The sequence below is a fragment of the Octopus sinensis genome, linkage group LG21, assembly GCF_006345805.1.
Source record: "Octopus sinensis linkage group LG21, ASM634580v1, whole genome shotgun sequence".
NCBI lineage: Eukaryota > Metazoa > Mollusca > Cephalopoda > Octopoda > Octopodidae > Octopus > Octopus sinensis.
The window spans coordinates 4,548,512-4,566,137 of NC_043017.1; the positions used below are offsets into that span (position 1 = coordinate 4,548,512).

At 37.7% G+C, this 17,626-nt stretch overlaps 3 protein-coding genes across 7 annotated transcripts in view; 2 read left to right on the forward strand and 1 right to left on the reverse strand.

Annotated features, from left to right (window-relative positions):
* Nucleotides 1-5,289, forward strand: part of LOC115222826 (zinc finger protein 98-like) — a 31,222-nt gene extending 25,933 nt beyond the window's left edge. The window contains exon 4 of the mRNA XM_029793143.2: nt 5,238-5,289. The gene's annotated coding sequence lies outside the window, so the exon portion shown is untranslated. The remainder of the gene's footprint in view (nt 1-5,237) is intronic.
* Nucleotides 1-17,626, forward strand: part of LOC115222747 (zinc finger protein 239-like) — a 23,430-nt gene continuing 5,804 nt past the window's right edge. The window contains exons 1-2 of the mRNA XM_029793047.2: nt 1-729; nt 1,066-1,268. Of these exons, the coding sequence (XP_029648907.2) occupies nt 220-729; nt 1,066-1,268 (713 nt within the window). The 5' untranslated portion in view covers nt 1-219. The remainder of the gene's footprint in view (nt 730-1,065; nt 1,269-17,626) is intronic.
* LOC118767442 overlaps nt 15,689-17,626 on the reverse strand; it is a 13,632-nt gene continuing 11,694 nt past the window's right edge. For all 5 annotated transcript variants that reach the window (XM_036512032.1, XM_036512030.1, XM_036512031.1 and 2 more), the window contains one exon: nt 15,689-17,232. In XM_036512032.1, coding sequence (XP_036367925.1) covers nt 15,882-16,826 — 945 coding nt within the window. In that variant the 5' untranslated portion in view covers nt 16,827-17,232 and the 3' untranslated portion in view covers nt 15,689-15,881. The remainder of the gene's footprint in view (nt 17,233-17,626) is intronic.

Below are 17,626 nucleotides of genomic sequence, written 5' to 3' on the forward strand. Positions count from 1 at the left end.
TCAGACAACATTGGTATAAAATAATATATATATCATCTAATATAAGACTGAAGAAAGATATTATACACAACAAAATTTACAAATGAGTTAGCAACTTCTGTCGTCAGCAAAGATCACAACTGATGGAAATATGATGTAGAAATGTTTACTAGAAAGGCAATATGAAAACAAGAAGAAACAAAATCTCTGTCTGTATATTGTGATGAGGGAAGAAAAATAATGGAAAAGGAATTGTCCAAGAACCAGTTTAAATGTAACACACAGTCTAAAATGATTGATTTTCCTGATGAGATGGGAAGGAAATTGTACCACTGTGATATCTGTAAAAAGTCCTTCTCTCAAAAAAGTAAGCTTACCACTCACAAGCGTATTCATACAAGAGGAAAACCATATCATTGTGACATCTGTGGTAAGTCGTTTTCTCTAAGAAGTGACCTGACTAATCATGAAAATATGCATACAGGTAAAAAACCATATCACTGTGACATCTGTGGTGAATCCTTCTGCAAAAGTAGTACTTTAACTAGTCACAAACGTATCCATACAGGTGAGAAGCCATATCACTGTGATACCTGTGGCAAATCATTCTCTCATGGAAGTACGTTGACATCACACAAACGCGTTCACACAGGAGAAAAGCCTTACCACTGTAATATCTGTGGTAAATCATTCTCTCGAAATGGATCTTTAATTATTCACAAGCATATTCATACTGGAGAAAAACCATATTGTTGTAATATCTGTGGTAAATCTTTCTCTCAAACAAGTCAGCTAAGTACTCATAAGCGTATTCATACAGGTGAAAAACCATATTGCTGTGATGTCTGTGGTAAATCATGCTCTCAAAAAAGTCAGTTAATTACTCATAAGCGTGTTCATACTGGAGAGAAGCCGTATCACTGCGAAATCTGTGGAAAATCATTCTCTGCCTCTGGTCACTTAACTACCCACAAATTTATTCATACAGGAGAAAGACTGCATCACTGTGATATCTGTGGTAAATCATTCACTCACGGAAACACCTTGACTACACATAAACGTATTCATACCGGGGAAAGACCATACCACTGTGATATCTGTGGTAAATCATTCTCGCGAAATAGTTACTTGACTTCTCACAAACGTAGTCATACAGGAGAGAAACCATATCGCTGTGATATCTGTGGTAAATCATTCTTTCGAAATGTTGACTTAACTAGTCACAAACATATTCATACGGGAGAAAAACCATATCAGTGCGATATCTGTGGTAAATCAGTCTCTCAAAGGTCTCACTTGGCCAGTCACAAACTAATCCATACAGGAGAAAAACCACATGGCTGCGATATCTGTGGTAAATCATTCTCTTTAAGATCTATATTAACTAACCACAGATATATTCATACAGGAGAGAAACGATATGGTTGTGTTATCTGTGGTAAATCATTCTCTGTAAGTGCTAACTTAAGTAAGCACAACCGTATCCATACAGGAGAGAAGCCATATCAATGTGATACATGTGACAAATCATTTTCTCAAAGATATTCCTTGACTAGACACAAATTTATTCATACGGGGAAGAAAGAATATAACTGATATTTGTGGTAAATCCTTTCTCATAAATGTTACTGAGCTACACATGCATTTATGGATACTGAAGAAACCACTGTAACAATGTGAAAAGGGATGTTTTTGTATAAGATATATCTAACGAATGTACTTTAAAAAATATGATGGTGTGAAAACAACCACCCAACACTTCATTATATACACAAACACATACACACGTCCTCAACTATTCCTACATTGGTGAGACGGCTTGCTAGTCATTTCAGAATGCTCATATATATTCCATCTAGCATATTTCCAAAGGGAAAAAAAAAGCATTGTATTGATTTATTTGACATTGTGAATAAATGACTGAGGATTGTATTGTCCTAAATCAGGATCAACTTCTCTCTACAGTTATCATGTTAGAAATAAACACAGGATTCATGGCAAAAATTCTTTTGTCATACCATAGTAGTATGTATGTGCATGTAAGCCCTTATATATATTTTGGTGCAAGTGTGTTGCTTAGTGGTTAAGGTGTTGGACTCATGATTGTATGATTTAGGTTTCAATTCCTCAATCAAGCAATGCAATGTGTTCTTGAGCAAAATACTTCATTCCACTTTGCTCCAGTCCGCTCAGCTGGCAAAAATGAGTAATCCTTTGATGGACCAGTGTTCTGTCCAGTGGGGAATGTATGCTCCACATAAACTGGGAAACTAGCCCTATGATTTGTGAAGGATCTTTATCCTTTATCATCCTATATATATTATGGATGTTATTTATATACATTTTTCATGTATTCTGATTTGGAGCTTAGTGTATATCTGTCTTCAAGGAAGTGATAATAAGATCTTATATTTATCATTTCTTGTATTCCGTTCTGTGAGGTGGTTGTTGTTAGGGAGGGCATCCAGCTGTAAAGATCATGCCAAAATGGACACAGAAGTCTGGTGCAGTCTTCTGCCTGTCTGCCTCTTGTCAAACCATCCAACCCATGGCAGTTTGGAAGGTGGACATTAAATGATGATGATGATGTATTTATAGTGTAACTCCTCCATGGCAGGTTGAATGTCACTTTGCGAGTGTCAGTGTAGCCTTGAACATAATATAAATGCAAAGTCCATGGTATAATTTATGAATCATCGTCTTCATCAGCATTAATGTTTTTATAATGTCCATTCTGTATATTGGTTTGGATAGGAAAAATTTTCATTGATTGTGAAAGCCAACATTTGGATAAATAAACTTGTTTTGCATTGGAAAAAGTGTGTTGATTCTGCTGGTGTTTATTTTGATTAATAAAGTTTTGTTTGAGCTGAGATATGTGCACCAGAATTTAAAGGTTAAAAGGAATCAAGTGATAAAGTTCAAAATCTCTCACCTTTCCCTCTTCTTTTTATTAAATCTCTAGAAGATGAAAATTCAATAAATTATTGAAATAACTTTTAAACAGTAATAAGAGATTAGAAAATATAGGGAAATCGCTTTTAAATATATATTCAAAAATGGATGTCACTTTAACCGTTTGGCATTTAAACTGGTTATATCCAGCCCAAATATTTTATTTTATGTTCAAGGCGGCCAGATCTGGACTCTCACATGTAGCATACAATGTCATTTTAAAAATAAGCACTCTTAAAGCTACAAGATTAATTCTTAACAATGTGAATAAATAAACAATACATTTGACAGCAACCATCACCATTATTTAGCATCCATTTTCCCATCCTGGCATGGGTGGGTTGGTTGGTTTAACAGGCGCTGGTTAAGCAGAAGACTGCACCAGGCTCCAATGTCTGTTTTGGCATGGTTTTTACAGCTGGATGCCCTTCCTAACACCAGCCACCATACAGAGTAATCTGAATGCCAAAGGGTTAAAGCAAAGAAGTTTTACACAAAGAGTGAAATGAAACAAAAGCAAAATTAATGCTACAATCCTTGGGAATATGTAAGAGTATATCTCAACTCTTAGAAGAGCTATGCCACTGGTCCTACCAACATTGAATGCAGTATGGCTCTTAAGTATGCACAAATCCTTCAACACATCCAAAAAAAGATTACCATTAATTCCTGAGCACATTTATGTTTTTAATGCTTTTGACGCTGCTAGATTGAATGATGCTGCTCAAGTGTCGAAACTAGTGATATTCACTTGGCAGCAGATGATGGGAATGCATATTTTTTGTGCCTTAGTCTCAATATTTAGTTGTCCTTCATTCTCATAAATTGGAAATTGTTCATGGTTTGTGGAAATTACACTGATATTGTTTTATTGGGTTGTCCGGAAAGTTCATGCCGATTTTTAAAGGAAAGAAAAAGGTCAATAAATACTTGCCATTATATTTTTAATCAACGAAATATGAACCATTTTGTTGCACAATGTGTCTCCATCTTTCCTTTAACTTGAAAATACCCTCTTCCCAGAATTGAGGTGGTTTCATGGCAAAGAATTCATCAAGGTATCTTTTTACGTCATCCAAGGAATTGAAATTTTTACCATTAAAACTATTCTGCAGAGACCTGAATAAGTGGAAATCCGAAGGAGCAATATCTGGTGAATATGGAGGGTGGGGTAACACATCCCAGCCGAGCTGCAGCAATTTTTGTCTGCTTCCCAAAACATCAAGTGCCGAAAATGAATTTTCTTATCTTCCATTTTAAAGGGTTACAGAATCAACACAGGTTATAGGAACATAAACCTTCTTCCACGAAAAGATAGCTTAAACTGTGCTCTAAATGGAGGTGTAGTCAAATCCTATTTTATGGACTCAATCATGTTCTAAAATAAGTCGGAAGGTAAGCTGCTATAAATCGGCACGAACTTTCCAGACAACCCAATACTTCAGAGATAATCTTAAGCTAAGACTTAGATAGTGACGTCTAGCCTTGTGGGATTTTGTGGCATGCATATATATAAAGCAAACATAAGGAATGACTTTATCTAGGAATCTAATCATCATTATCATCATTTAACATCCTTTTTGCTTCCCAACCATGACTCCAGATTCAGTCCCGCTGCGTAGCACCTAGGACAAATGTCTTCTACTATAGTCTCAGGCCAATCAAAACCTTGTCACTGGAGTTTGGTAAACAGAAACCTAAAGAAGCTCATCATATATACATACACACACATATATATATATATATATATATATATATATATATATACGTGTGTGTGTGTCCCCCCACCACCGCTTGACAACCGGTGTTGAAATGTTTACATACCCCGTAACTTAGCGGTTCGACAAAAGAGGCCCATAGAATATGTACCAGGTTTTAAAAGTATTTTTTTTTAAAAGTACCGAGGTCAATTCATTCGACTAAAATTCTTCAGAATGTAAATATACGTATGCAACGTAAAATGTGGCACGAAGAATTCGCTTATAATAGTCACTGCTCAACAATTTCGCATGCGCAAAGTAAGACCTTGAAATTTTATGCCATCATTTTACTCCGCTATAAGCAGTGTTGACACACACAAACCAAATGTATGACCTTTTTATATTTATTATAAAACAAAACTCGTAAATTTGGTGTCTCGTAAACCGACTCCTCGTAAAGTGAGGTATTACTGTATTTGAAATCCAGAGATGCAATTCAGTACAACAGACTGCCGTCTAAGAAACACACAAAAGCCGTTCGATTCACTTCAACATTTAAGTTTAATTAAACTGACAAATTAAACTTAAACTTAAATGTTGAAGTGAATCGAACGGCTTTTGTGTGTTTCTTAAATGGCTTACAAACACCTTCGACGCTGCAATTGTTTTCGTTTCAGCACACGATCTCAGATCAAATCACTTGCTATGCAAGTACATCTCCGTAAGACTGCTCTTTGACAAACATCTAAATACAAGGTGCTACCGACAACGACTTTTTATGAGTTAATTACCCTTCTGAAAAGAACAATTAAGGGAAAGTATTTGCGCATGCGAAGTGGGCGCGGCGCGCTTTCCGCTTCTATCTTGAAAATAAACACGTGCGTCACTTTGTTTATCTTTCTCGGCTGCAAGTGACAATTGTATTCAATCATATCCTTTATAAAACACTTCCGTAAGTATTCAGTAAAGACTAATTGGCATTCTTTCGATATAACTCAACAAAATCAAAACATTTCCGTGGAAGCAAATGACAGTTTCTTGCTTGGAAATTTGCGGATTTTACATCACCCATGAAACCGGTAAGAAGAAATATGCAAGGCTTTCTTTCTCCAAGTTTGAAATGGAATCTTTATTATGATAAAAAAAAATGATCTTACATAGAGAGGGACGTTACTAGACAAACTGGAACAAAAAATGTTTTATGAGTTCGGATGGATATCGTTTTAAAATTTTACTAAAATCGATTTCCGTAAAAAACTTCTTTTTTTTTTACATATGGGCTTGCGGGAACTTTTGAAGTAATGAGAGCGAAAGAGACTAAGAGAAAGCGATTGTATGACGAGGGAAGTTCTTTTGAAGTTACCGTGCATGGGAAGCATTGATATGTCTGTGTGTTTGATGGGGTGTGGGAGACAGACAGTGTGTTGTGTAAGTGAAGTGCTTCTGTTAGTGTGTGTGAAGAGACAGAGTAATGTGTGAAAGAGAGAGATAACTGAAATTTTTTACTCGGTGTATGTGTATATGTATGTATATTACTGCAAAAGTTCCCGCAAGCCCATATGTAAAAAAAAAATTTTTTTACGGAAATCGACGGAAAGGTCTACTAGAGACGAAAGATCGCCGAACTTTTTTTTTTAATTAAAAAGAAAACGAATAAAAGTTTAAAAGATCGAACTCGGCAGCCTATAAGGCCACTCCAAGTTTGAAATGAGACGTTGCTGGCATAATTTTATGCTTGACTTTTATGCTTTGATTTTCTCGAGTTATATCGAAGGAATGCCGACTATTTTATGCTTGACTAAAGGCGGTGCTCCTGCATGGCCGCAGTCAAATGACTGAAACAAGTAAAAGAGAGAAAAGATAAAAACTGGTATCTGTAGTTTATCAGTATCATGTACACTACTAAAATTATAGTAAAATAATTGCTGAATCTTAAATTTTTTAGTATCTTATATAACTGATAATATTTCTTTATTATTTCAGAATATCAGATGACGTTGGCATTAAAAAGGATTATCAGAAGCACCATCACCTATTAACGACTAAGGAATATGTTATACACAACAGTTGTGTAAATTTGGCTACATAAATCTATGGAACAATTAGTGTGGAATACTACCTCTGAGTGATAATATCAACAAAATTTGTTTACTTGACTATCTGAATGTGTGCAAGCTTGTTTTGCATTCTACTTAAACGTGGACAGATGTGAAAAAAGAAAAAGAGTTTGCAGTATCTTCAGCATTTGACAAATATCACTGTTTAATAGAAGTACAGCAGTAGGTATTGTCTTTTAGGAATAAGATTTAAAAATAGAAAGAAAGAAAATATCAATGTATTGTGAAAGAATAATTATAGATGATGAATTATTTCTGAACAAAGTTAAAATTATGACGATTTAAAAGGATTGATTTTCATTGTAAAAATATGAAATAGGGAACTCATATTATTGTGATATCACTACAAACTCATTCTCTTAAAAAGGCAAGCTGACTGTTCCCAAATGTATTCCTATAGGAGAGAAGCCTTATCACAGTGATACCTGGGGAATCTTTTTCTCACAATAATAGCTTTACTAATTACAAAGATACACATACAGTAGAAAAACCATAACCATACCACAGTAATAACTGGTAAATCATTCTCTGCAAGAAATAACTTCACTGCCTGCATATCCATTTATACAGGAGAGAAGCCATATCAAGTGAAATTTGTTGGAAATTGTTCTTTGAAATTAATCGTTTACCTGAACTCATGCACACTAATATAGAAGAAAAACCATTTTGCTGTAATATTTGCGGCAAATCTTTCTCTAAAATTCGCAGCTTGACGAAGCATAAATACATTCATACCAGAGAAAAACTATATCGCTGTGAAATCTGTGGTGCATCTTTCTCAAATGGAAATAACTTAATTTGTCATAAACGCATTCATACAGGTGAGAGACCGTACCACTGTGACATCTGTGGTAAATCGTTTTTGCAGCATAATCATTTGACCAAACATAAACACATTCATACTGGAGATAAACCTTACCACTGTGACATCTGTGGCACATCATTCTCTCAAGGTGCTCATTTAACTATACATAAACGAACTCATACAGGTGAGAAACCATATCGTTGTGATACCTGTGGTAAATTATTCTCCAGAGGTGATCAGTTAGCAAAACATGAGCATATTCATACTGGGCAAAAACCATTTCACTGCCACACCTGTGGTAAATCTTTCTCTCAAGAAACTCATCTTACTACTCACAAGCGCATTCATACAGGAGAGAAGCCATATCACTGTAATATCTGTGGTAAATCATTCTCACAGAATTGTAATTTAACTAAACACAAACGCATTCATACTGGAGAAAAGCCATATCACTGTGACATCTGTGATAAATCATTTTCTGAAAGTAGTAACTTAACCGCTCACATACGGATTCATACAGGGGAAAAACCTTATTGTTGTGACATCTGTGGTAAATCTTCCTCTGGAAATTGTGACTTAACTAAACATAGACATATTCATACAAGAGAGAAGCCGTATGAATGTGATATTTGTGGTAAATCCTTTTCTAGAAATGGTGAATTAACTTCTCATGTACGCATTCATACAGGAGAGAAACCTTATGACTGCGACATCTGTGATAAAGCATTCTCTCGAAATAGTGAATTGATTACTCACATACGCATTCATACGGGAGAGAAGCCATATCACTGTGATATCTGTGGGAAAACATTCACTCGAAGATACGGTTTAACTAAACACATGTACACGCACACTGGTGAAAAGCCATATCACTGTGATATCTGTGGTAAATCATTTTCTCAAAATGGTAACTTAACTAAGCACAAACGTGTTCACACAGGATAGAAGCTAGTCAAGGTGGCACTGGCATTGGTCACGCTCGGATGGTGCTTTTTTCATGCCACCGGCACAGAAGCCAGTCGAGGCAGCACTGGCATCGGCCACGTTCGGATGGTGCTTTTTATGTGCCACCGGCACAGGAGCCAGTCGAGGCGGTGCTGGCATCAGCCATGTTCGGATGGTGCTTTTTATGTGCCACCGGCACAGGTATCACAACTACTATTTCCATTGATATTTATTTCGATGTTCATGTACTTGACTCAATAGGTCTCCTCAAGCACAACGGGTTGTTCTGAAATCCAAGGTACTTTGAATAGGCAGGGGTATGCAGAACTGGTGCAGGAAGCAGCCTGGGTCTTTACAGTCACAGCATATCTCCAGAGATCTCGGTCCTTCATCATCATCATCGTTTAACGTCCGTTCTCCATGCTAGCATGGGTTGGACGGTTCGACCGGGGATCTGGGAAGCCAGGGGCTGCACCAGGCTCCAGTCTTATCTGGCAATGTTTCTACAGCTGGATGCCCTTCCTAACGCCAACCACTCCGTGAGTGTAGTGGGTGCTTTTTACGTGCCACCTGCACAGGTGCCAGGCGAGGCTGGCAACGGCCACGGTCGGATTGGTGTATTTTACGTGCCACCGGCATGGAAGCCAGTGGAGGCGGCGCTGGCATCGGCCACGAGTCGGATAGAGCTTTTTACGTACCACCAGACCAGGGATCCTGGCTGAATCATCACTTATTGATTCACAAACACATTCATACGGGATAGAAGTCATATCATTGTTGCATGTAGTAAATCACTTGCAGCAGGAAACAAAAAATCGACCAAGTGACACGGGTGTGATGGGGGGGGAGGACACGTGACTTGACGAAACCACTTCATTTCCCGCCTTCTGACAAACAGATTGATATTTGTGCTAATCGAACCGCAAACTTCAGAACTCCCAAATTTGATTGATTTATTGGTGCTGCCCTGACCATTGATGAAGAAGTTGTTTCACAACCTATGTGGTGACTGCACGTCATCTTAGGCAAGTGTAATGTAACCAGCTGTGAATTGATGTGAAATTTGGTCGATGGATACTGCCCACCTTATTACCGTATGTATCTGTGTCCAGGTTTATATTTACCAGAGTTGTGCCAAAAAGTGCAACCAACCACATGGTTCAGGGTTCAGTCCCACTGCGTGACACCTTGGGCAAGTGTCTTCTACTATAGCCCCGGGCCGACCAATGCCTTGTGAGTGGATTTGGTAGACGGAAACTGAAAGAAGCCCGTCGTATATATGTATATATATGTGTGTGTGTCTGTGTTTGTCCCCCTAGCATTGCTTGACAACCGATGCTGGCGTATTTATGTCCCCGTCACTTAGCAGTTTGGCATAAGAGACCGATAGAATAAGTACTGGGCTTACAAAGAATAAGTCCTTGGGTCTAGTTGCTCGACTAAAGGCGGTGCTCCAGCATGGCCACAGTCAAATGACTGAAACAAGTAAAAGAGTTCAATAAAATAAGCATGAGACTGACATAAGGACTGCAGTTGATAAGATTGAGGAAACCTTTGGAGAATATTGCTATGGCTGTAGTCCAGCAACTCAACATATCTTATGAGGTGACATCAGCAAGCAGTGACGTGTATAAACACAAAATCCTTATCAGTTCCTCGTGTCGGTGGCACGTAAAAAGCACCATCCGTTCGTGGCCGTTGCAAGCCTCACCTGGCCCCCGTGCCGGTGGCACTTAAAAAGCACCATCCGATCGTGGCACGTAAAAAGCACCCACTACACTCATGGAGTGGTTGGCGTTAGGAAGGGCATCCAGCCGTAGAAACATTGCCAGATAAGACTGGAGCCTGGTGCAGCCTTCTGGCTTCCCAGACCCCAGTTGAACCGTCCAACCCATGCTAGCATGGAAAGCGGACGCTAAACGATGATGATGATGATATGAACTTGTAAGAAAGTTACTAACTGAATTTTGTCATGGAGAAAATTTCTTGCTCTAGACAAATTGGTGTAAATACACAAAATCAGTCCACAGAGCTCCCTAAGTTGACTGTGGGATGCTTGCATCCAACTCGCAAGTTTGTGTTTATATACATCACTGCCACCCCTTATTTTATTAATAGCAAGCTGTTGAATAGTGCAACCAGTCATTAAGTGATGACTGGAATATCATAAGAGGGGACCTATCTCTTGTGTCAATTCACAGGATTTTCCCTTCTGGATATGGTCCAGGAGCCAAGGATGCCGGAGGTCTCCACTGCCACAGGCTCAACATTAGTTTAGTCATGTTACAGGACCTCCATCACTTCCTGCTTCTAGTGGATATGGTCAGACATTGACAACTCAGTAAAAGATGAATACGAAGAATTCAAAGGTGGTGGTTGCATACATCAATGATTAAACAGAAAAGATGGTAGAAAACCTTCAGCTGACAGATACAAAAAAATACCAAAAGACAAGGTCGTGTCTCTTGCTCCGTTTCGTTTCTGCATTGTTCTTAGGTTAAGGATTTTGGTTAATACATAATTAAATTGGGTCCCAGTTTCTAAAAAGTTAGCATTGTCTGAACCCCAGAATATTGATGTGTGCAATAAACAGCATTCATCATTTCTGCAGTTATAAACCAGGAGCTTGGAACTTGTTCTTTAATAATGTTTGCATGAACCTTCAAAGAAACGTTTGAAAGTTCAGATAAATTGCAGTAATTAGATAAGACATTTTTAACTCTGATTTTGATGAGATGATTGTTTATTTTTCAAATGACGTAGGTCAGTGTGAGAGACCAGATCTGGCCAGCTTGAAGATTAATCAGGTAGAATATATTGGCCGGATATGGCCACTTTAAATGCTAGAGATAACTATTTAGCACTCAGATTTCTGAGAAACTAAATACTTATTTATTCCCATTGATATGAATTAGTCATGCATTACCTTGTAGCCTTGAGATTTCAATGATGTGATTGTTTATTTTTAGAATAATATTGTAGAGTAAGTGTGAGAGACCAGATCTGGCCAAAGATAAAAAAACAGCTAGAATATTTCGGCCAGATATGGCTGGTTTAAAGATCTAAACTTTTTTCTTTTTTTTTTAACCCTTTAGCATTCAGATTACTCTGTCAAGTGTAATGCTTATTCATTCACATTGATTTGAATTAATCATACAAGGCTGCACCAGGCTCCAGTCAGAAACAGTGCCAGATCAGACTGGAGCCTGGTGCAGCCTTCTGGCTTCCCAGATCCTCGGTCGAACCGTCCAACCCATGCTAGCATGGAGAGCGGACGTGGAGACGCAATGGCCCAGTGGTTAGGGCAGCAGACTCGCGGTTTCGATTCCCAGACCGGGCGTTGTGAGTGTTTATTAAGCGAAAACACCTAAAGCTCCACAAGGCTCCGGCAGGGATGATGGTGATCCCTGCTGTACTCTTTCACCACAACTTTCTCTCACTCTTACTTCCTGTTTCTGTTGTACCTGTATTTCAAAGGGCCGGCCTTGTCACTCTCTGTGTCACGCTGAATATCCCCGAGAACTACATTAAGGGTACACGTGTCTGTGGAGTGCTCAGCCACTTACACGTTAATTTCACGAGCAAGCTGTTCCGTTGATTGGATCAACCGGAACCCTCGTCGTCGTAACCGACGGAGTGCTTCTTTGAAAGAAGAGAAGAGAAAGAGAGGAGAATGGACGTTAAACGATGACGATGATTATCTTGTGGCACTTATTTTCCCATCACTCTCTTTACCCAACCCAGGCAAATGCTGTCCATGGTCCATTTCATTATATACACCTCCCTGTAACTTAGGTGTATGGCACCCATCCCTTTCCCTGTCACATATTATCTTTCTCCAGCTGAGGTTGCCATGTATCTCCTCTAGTCATACTCTTATTCAGTGGTTCCCAGCTGATTTCTGACCATGTCCCACCGAATCATTTCTGAAATCCTGATGCCCCCTTGTGATATATAATTTTTGTTATTCAAAATAAAATGTTTAGGAAACGAATGCACATTTAATGAATAGTAGAGGGACTTCGGAAAATTCGCATGATCCGAGTTTTTCCCTCGTAACTTTTAGGAAAATGTTTTTTTTTAATAAAATTTTATATTCAACTAGCATAGATAATGACTATAAAGATGTTTATGGGAAAATCTTTTCCTAGGAATGGAGAAAGGACATCAGAAAATTCACAAGATCCGAGTTTTTTGCCCATAACCTGGTGTTAGTTTATCGTGGATAGCGAGTATAAATCCAAATTTTAAATATTCCTCTGAATGTTGACGAACATTATTTTACTTACACTACCGTATTTTTGAATCAGCATAACTACAAATTTTTGCATCCTCAACTTTGGCTGATCATAAATTTCAGAAAAATGGATATTTTTAATGAAATTATTTACGAATGTTATATCATGTAGATTCCGAATATACAAAATTTGGGGGGGAAAGTATTTTAGAAGGGGAATTTTGGAAATTTCACCAGAGTCCAATTCAATTCATCTTAACTTTCAAGAAAATGGATACTTTTTTAATGAAATTCTCTACAAATATACCTTTCGATTATGTAGATTCCAAGGACGTAGGAATTTTGGGTCTATCTTTGAGAACTGTTCCTCACTTGCAGGTGTTTTCAAACAAGTCATCCATATTTATTTCATTTTGTTTGTTTTGTGCATCCATAGATTCTATACCACACACACGTTTGTAATTATTACAAGATTGCCACTTTAGAGACATCAGATCTTGTGTTTATGACTGATGCACACAACCTGTTTTGATGTCTCTAAAGTGTCAAAATTTGATAAATTTGTCATAGAGGGGATGTAAAAGAATTCTTTTTTAACTCATTCACGAATTGCCCCCTAACTATGTATGTATGCCTCACCAGTGCTCCACATTTGGAATTACAGCTCTAACCTCTCATCACCTGGCACAAAGCCAACCCCCTCCTCATTTCATTAAGGGGTTTTGTCTTGATAGTAGAGTCTTCTATCTTGCCAGCTCCTGCCAGACCATCCGACCCATGCCAGCAATTGAGGAGGATGTTAAATTATTTACTTCAATGGTGTAAAAAATAATAAAGAAATTAATAAACATCACACGTTTTATTACTTTGTTTTTTTACCTTCAGTTTTATTAACACACTTTTACAGAAAGAAAAACATTAAAAGTAAAAAGAGGATCAAATTAACAAAACCCATAACTGCATCACCAAGGAAACAAAAAAAAAAAAAGCAACAGATGGGGGGGGGGGAGTAATGGGTTGTGTATCCCAGAGCAAATGATGTGTCTCTCATCATGCCTCATTAGCATGATTGCAAAAGCATTGCTACAGAAAACAGCCACCCCACCACATGGTGCTCATTTCTCGGATTTGATTTTGGGGAGAAAAATCAGCAGCGTGAGGTCTCAACAGTAACCAGCAGAATCTAATTAATGGTTCATGTTTCTCTTTTCTGCTTTGTGGACAACCATACCTGAGTGTACTTTTAATTATTTCCATTTGAAGAAAAAAATTTTTCGATTGATTGTCGATGTGTCTATTTGCCTTCCTATCTATGAACTACCAGAATCAACAATTATTTCTGATGCTTGTAGAGAAATTAAAGGAGTTCAATGAAAGACTATCACTCACTGCATTAATTGAAGGATTTACTCTTTATATCTTTAGTGTAGAAAAGGTAAAATCCTTCGGTTAATACATTGTGACTAATCAAGGCACTACTCACAGAAAATGATTTATCACAGTGATATGGTGTTTCTCCTGTATGAATATGGCTGTGTGTAGTTAAGAGACTTTTTTTGAGAGAATGATTTATCACAGATGCTGCAGTAATATGGCTTCTCTCCAGTATGAATGCGCTTGTGAGTAGTTACAAAATTTTGAGAGAAGGATTTACCATGGATATCACAGCGATATGGTCTCTCTCTCCTGTATGGATACGCTTGTGAGCAGTTAAATTATTAGTTGTAGCAAATACTTTACCACAGCTATTGCAGTGATATGGTTTTCCTCCTGTATGGAAGCATTTGTGAGGAGTTAAGTTACTTTTATGAGAGACTGATTTTTTACAGACATCACAGTGGTATGTTTTCTTCATCTTGTTCAACATATAAAAATCAATACTTTTAGATTGTATTTGATCTATACTTTGGTTCTTCAATTATTCTTTTCCCATCAATTTTCTCTTTTCACAATGTCCAAATATTTTCTCCTATTTGGTCTTGCATTTTCTTTCTAAGTTTCCTTCAGCTGTAATCTTAATCCTCATGTTGAAACACTGCAAAATCTTTCGCAACTTTGTTCAAATTTGATCATTTTGTACGGTAGCAAAATAAATATTTTGCAATTTCATTTTATTCAAAGGCAATATGTTATGGTAATCCAAAATAAAATCTGAAATATCTTCCTTTAGTCATTAGCAAATGATGAATATTAAATAATGCATCTGAATAAAATAACAATGTTGTCTGATTTTCTGAAACAATAGAAAAAACAAAATATAAGTCATTTAAAGATTAGAAATTTTACATTTTTATAATGATAAACTATAGATATAATCCTTTACTTAAACATATGAATCTTACTCTTAAAGTTGAGGCAAGTGAAATCAAAATCAAATTCGATGACTGGCATCCGTGCTGGTGGAGCACTAAGAGCACCATCCGAGTGTGATCGTTGCCAGAGGAATGTAAAAAGCACCATTCGTGCGTGATCCCTACCAGTGTCGTCTTACTGACATGTGAAAAAACATTTGAGCAAGGTCGTTGCCCGTGCCGCTGACATGTAAAAAACACCATTTGAGCGTGGCCATTGCCAGTACTGCCTGAGTGGCACGTAAAAGCACCCTCTACACTCTTGGAGTGGTTGGCATTAGGAAGGCATCAAGCTGCAGAAACTCTGCCAGATCAGATTGGAGCCTGGTGCAGCCTTCTGGTTCGCCAGTCCTCAGTCAAATCGTCCAACCCACGCTAGAATGGAAAGTGGACGTTAAAAAATTATGATGATGATGATGTTTGACTAATCCTTTCAAGGCTGTGTCCCAGTGTGACCGCAGTCCAGTGACTGAAGCAAGTAAAAGATAAACCTGCATTGTAATCTATCTATACTCTCAAGAATGAATCCCCTGGAGAATTTTTGTGTTTGTGTGAAATAAGTAAAGGTATAATGCTAAAATAAAATATCTTTTCCATACCTCTTAAGATCACTGGATACATTAATCCCAGATTGCAGAAACAGTATTGAGGGTTTGAAAAACAAAAATCAGTTTCCTTTCACAAGTTTTTCCCGCTGAAACTAATCGGGTAACTAATGCGTTTCATTTCCGTGTAGGTAAGGAGAGAGAGAGAGAGAGAGCCTTCTAAGAAAGAGAGGAGAGACATAAGTCCTTATGTAGTTGAAGGACATGGCTGGTCCGAGAGGGGTACATATAATTGAGCTGCCTCTCGAAAAAATTTGTGGTGTAATACTGTCTTGTCCTTCTCTGAGGAAATAAATAAATATCTGGCCAGATATTGATGGAAATATTTGGATCCAGTACTTGACAGCCTTCTCATACTCCATTTTATCTCCCTCCACAAACGTTCAATGTTTTGTGTGTGAATATGCGTTTGATCACTATTTTCAGAATGGTTTATCACGTAATGGTGATAACCCAAACTGCTTAAATCACTGTAGGCAGCCCCTGTATCACTATAAATAACTGAGCCAGGTTTGATAAATGTCTGGATGAGAGGAACCAGTGTCGCTTTGTCACGCTCCTTATTTATTAGTGGCACAACGAAACGACGCTTACTGGTTCGCTCTAATCCACCAAACAACCAAACTTGGTTCAAAATTGGACCCCTGTCAGGTTTCCGGTGGACAATTAAGGCCTCACCAATTTCGACCTCAATTGATTCTCCACCTATTTGTTCCTGTTTGTGAAGCCAGTTTTCTGTTACTCCACAACAGAACGACCTCCATTCTTGAGCTCTTAAACACATTTCCTGCTTCGCCATCAGTATCATATCACTCCAAGTTTGATTTAGAAATTCGTTTACGAAAAGAACGACTTTCCACGGAGGAATGAGTGCATTATCAAGAAAGGATCCTTTAAAGTCCGATACTGAATAACGACACTGCTGCCGTTTTCTAGATTCAGCGTCAGTGTAGCTCCTGCACTGCCAGAGATGCTCTTCCTTTATATACACGCATTCACTCCGACAGCGTGGACATATTACATCAGTGGGCAGAACACCATGGTTCCGGAGGAATACAATAGATTCTTCATTCTGCTTATAAAAATCATAGATGCAATCATAGTATATGCGCTGACAGGTTGCACACGACATCACGGTAGAATTAAATCCGAACAGCTTTGCAAATTCCGCTTATTTTTATATGCTTTTCAGCTCTCTCTCACGCACACACACAGAAATGAACAAGTACTGTGGAAGAGAAAACAAATAAAAAAACACACACGCATACAACATACAATATGTAAATTAAGGATATTTTAAAAAGATACAATAGTTTTCTATAAGCATATATTTCTTTTAAATCGCTTCTTTGTAGAGTGAAAACATTGATTGTCTCTCTCTCCCCACGCAAAAATGAAACGCATTAGTTCCCCTATTAGAGTTTTGGCGGGAATGATACTTTTCCAGGTGAAAAATCAGGGTTTTTTTTTCTCTTGGTGAACCGAATGCAGGTATACTTGTCCAAATTTACCGAATATACCAATCTTGTCTTCTTTAACTGTAAAGAAACAAATGCAACTTATATATTTCATCTTGTATATAACAGTCAATCATAAATAAATAATAAATTTATTAATCCAATTTACATCGAATATTTTTTATCGACTCCCCGAATTTAGATGATCATAACTTTCAGTAAAATGGATATTTTTTAATGAAATTCCCTACGAATATGTGTTATATCATGTAGATCCCAAATGTTTGGGGAGGGGCGTGTTTTAGGAAGAGTGGGGTAGGGAATTTCGGAAAATACTGGAGTCCAATTTTGATTTTGTCGAGTCATATCGAAGGAATACCTACCTTCTTCAGAAATTGCTTAAAAAATTGGATGCTAATTTGGGTCAAGTTGGTAAGAGGTCAAAAAATAAATAGGTCAGTAATTATGAAAAAAA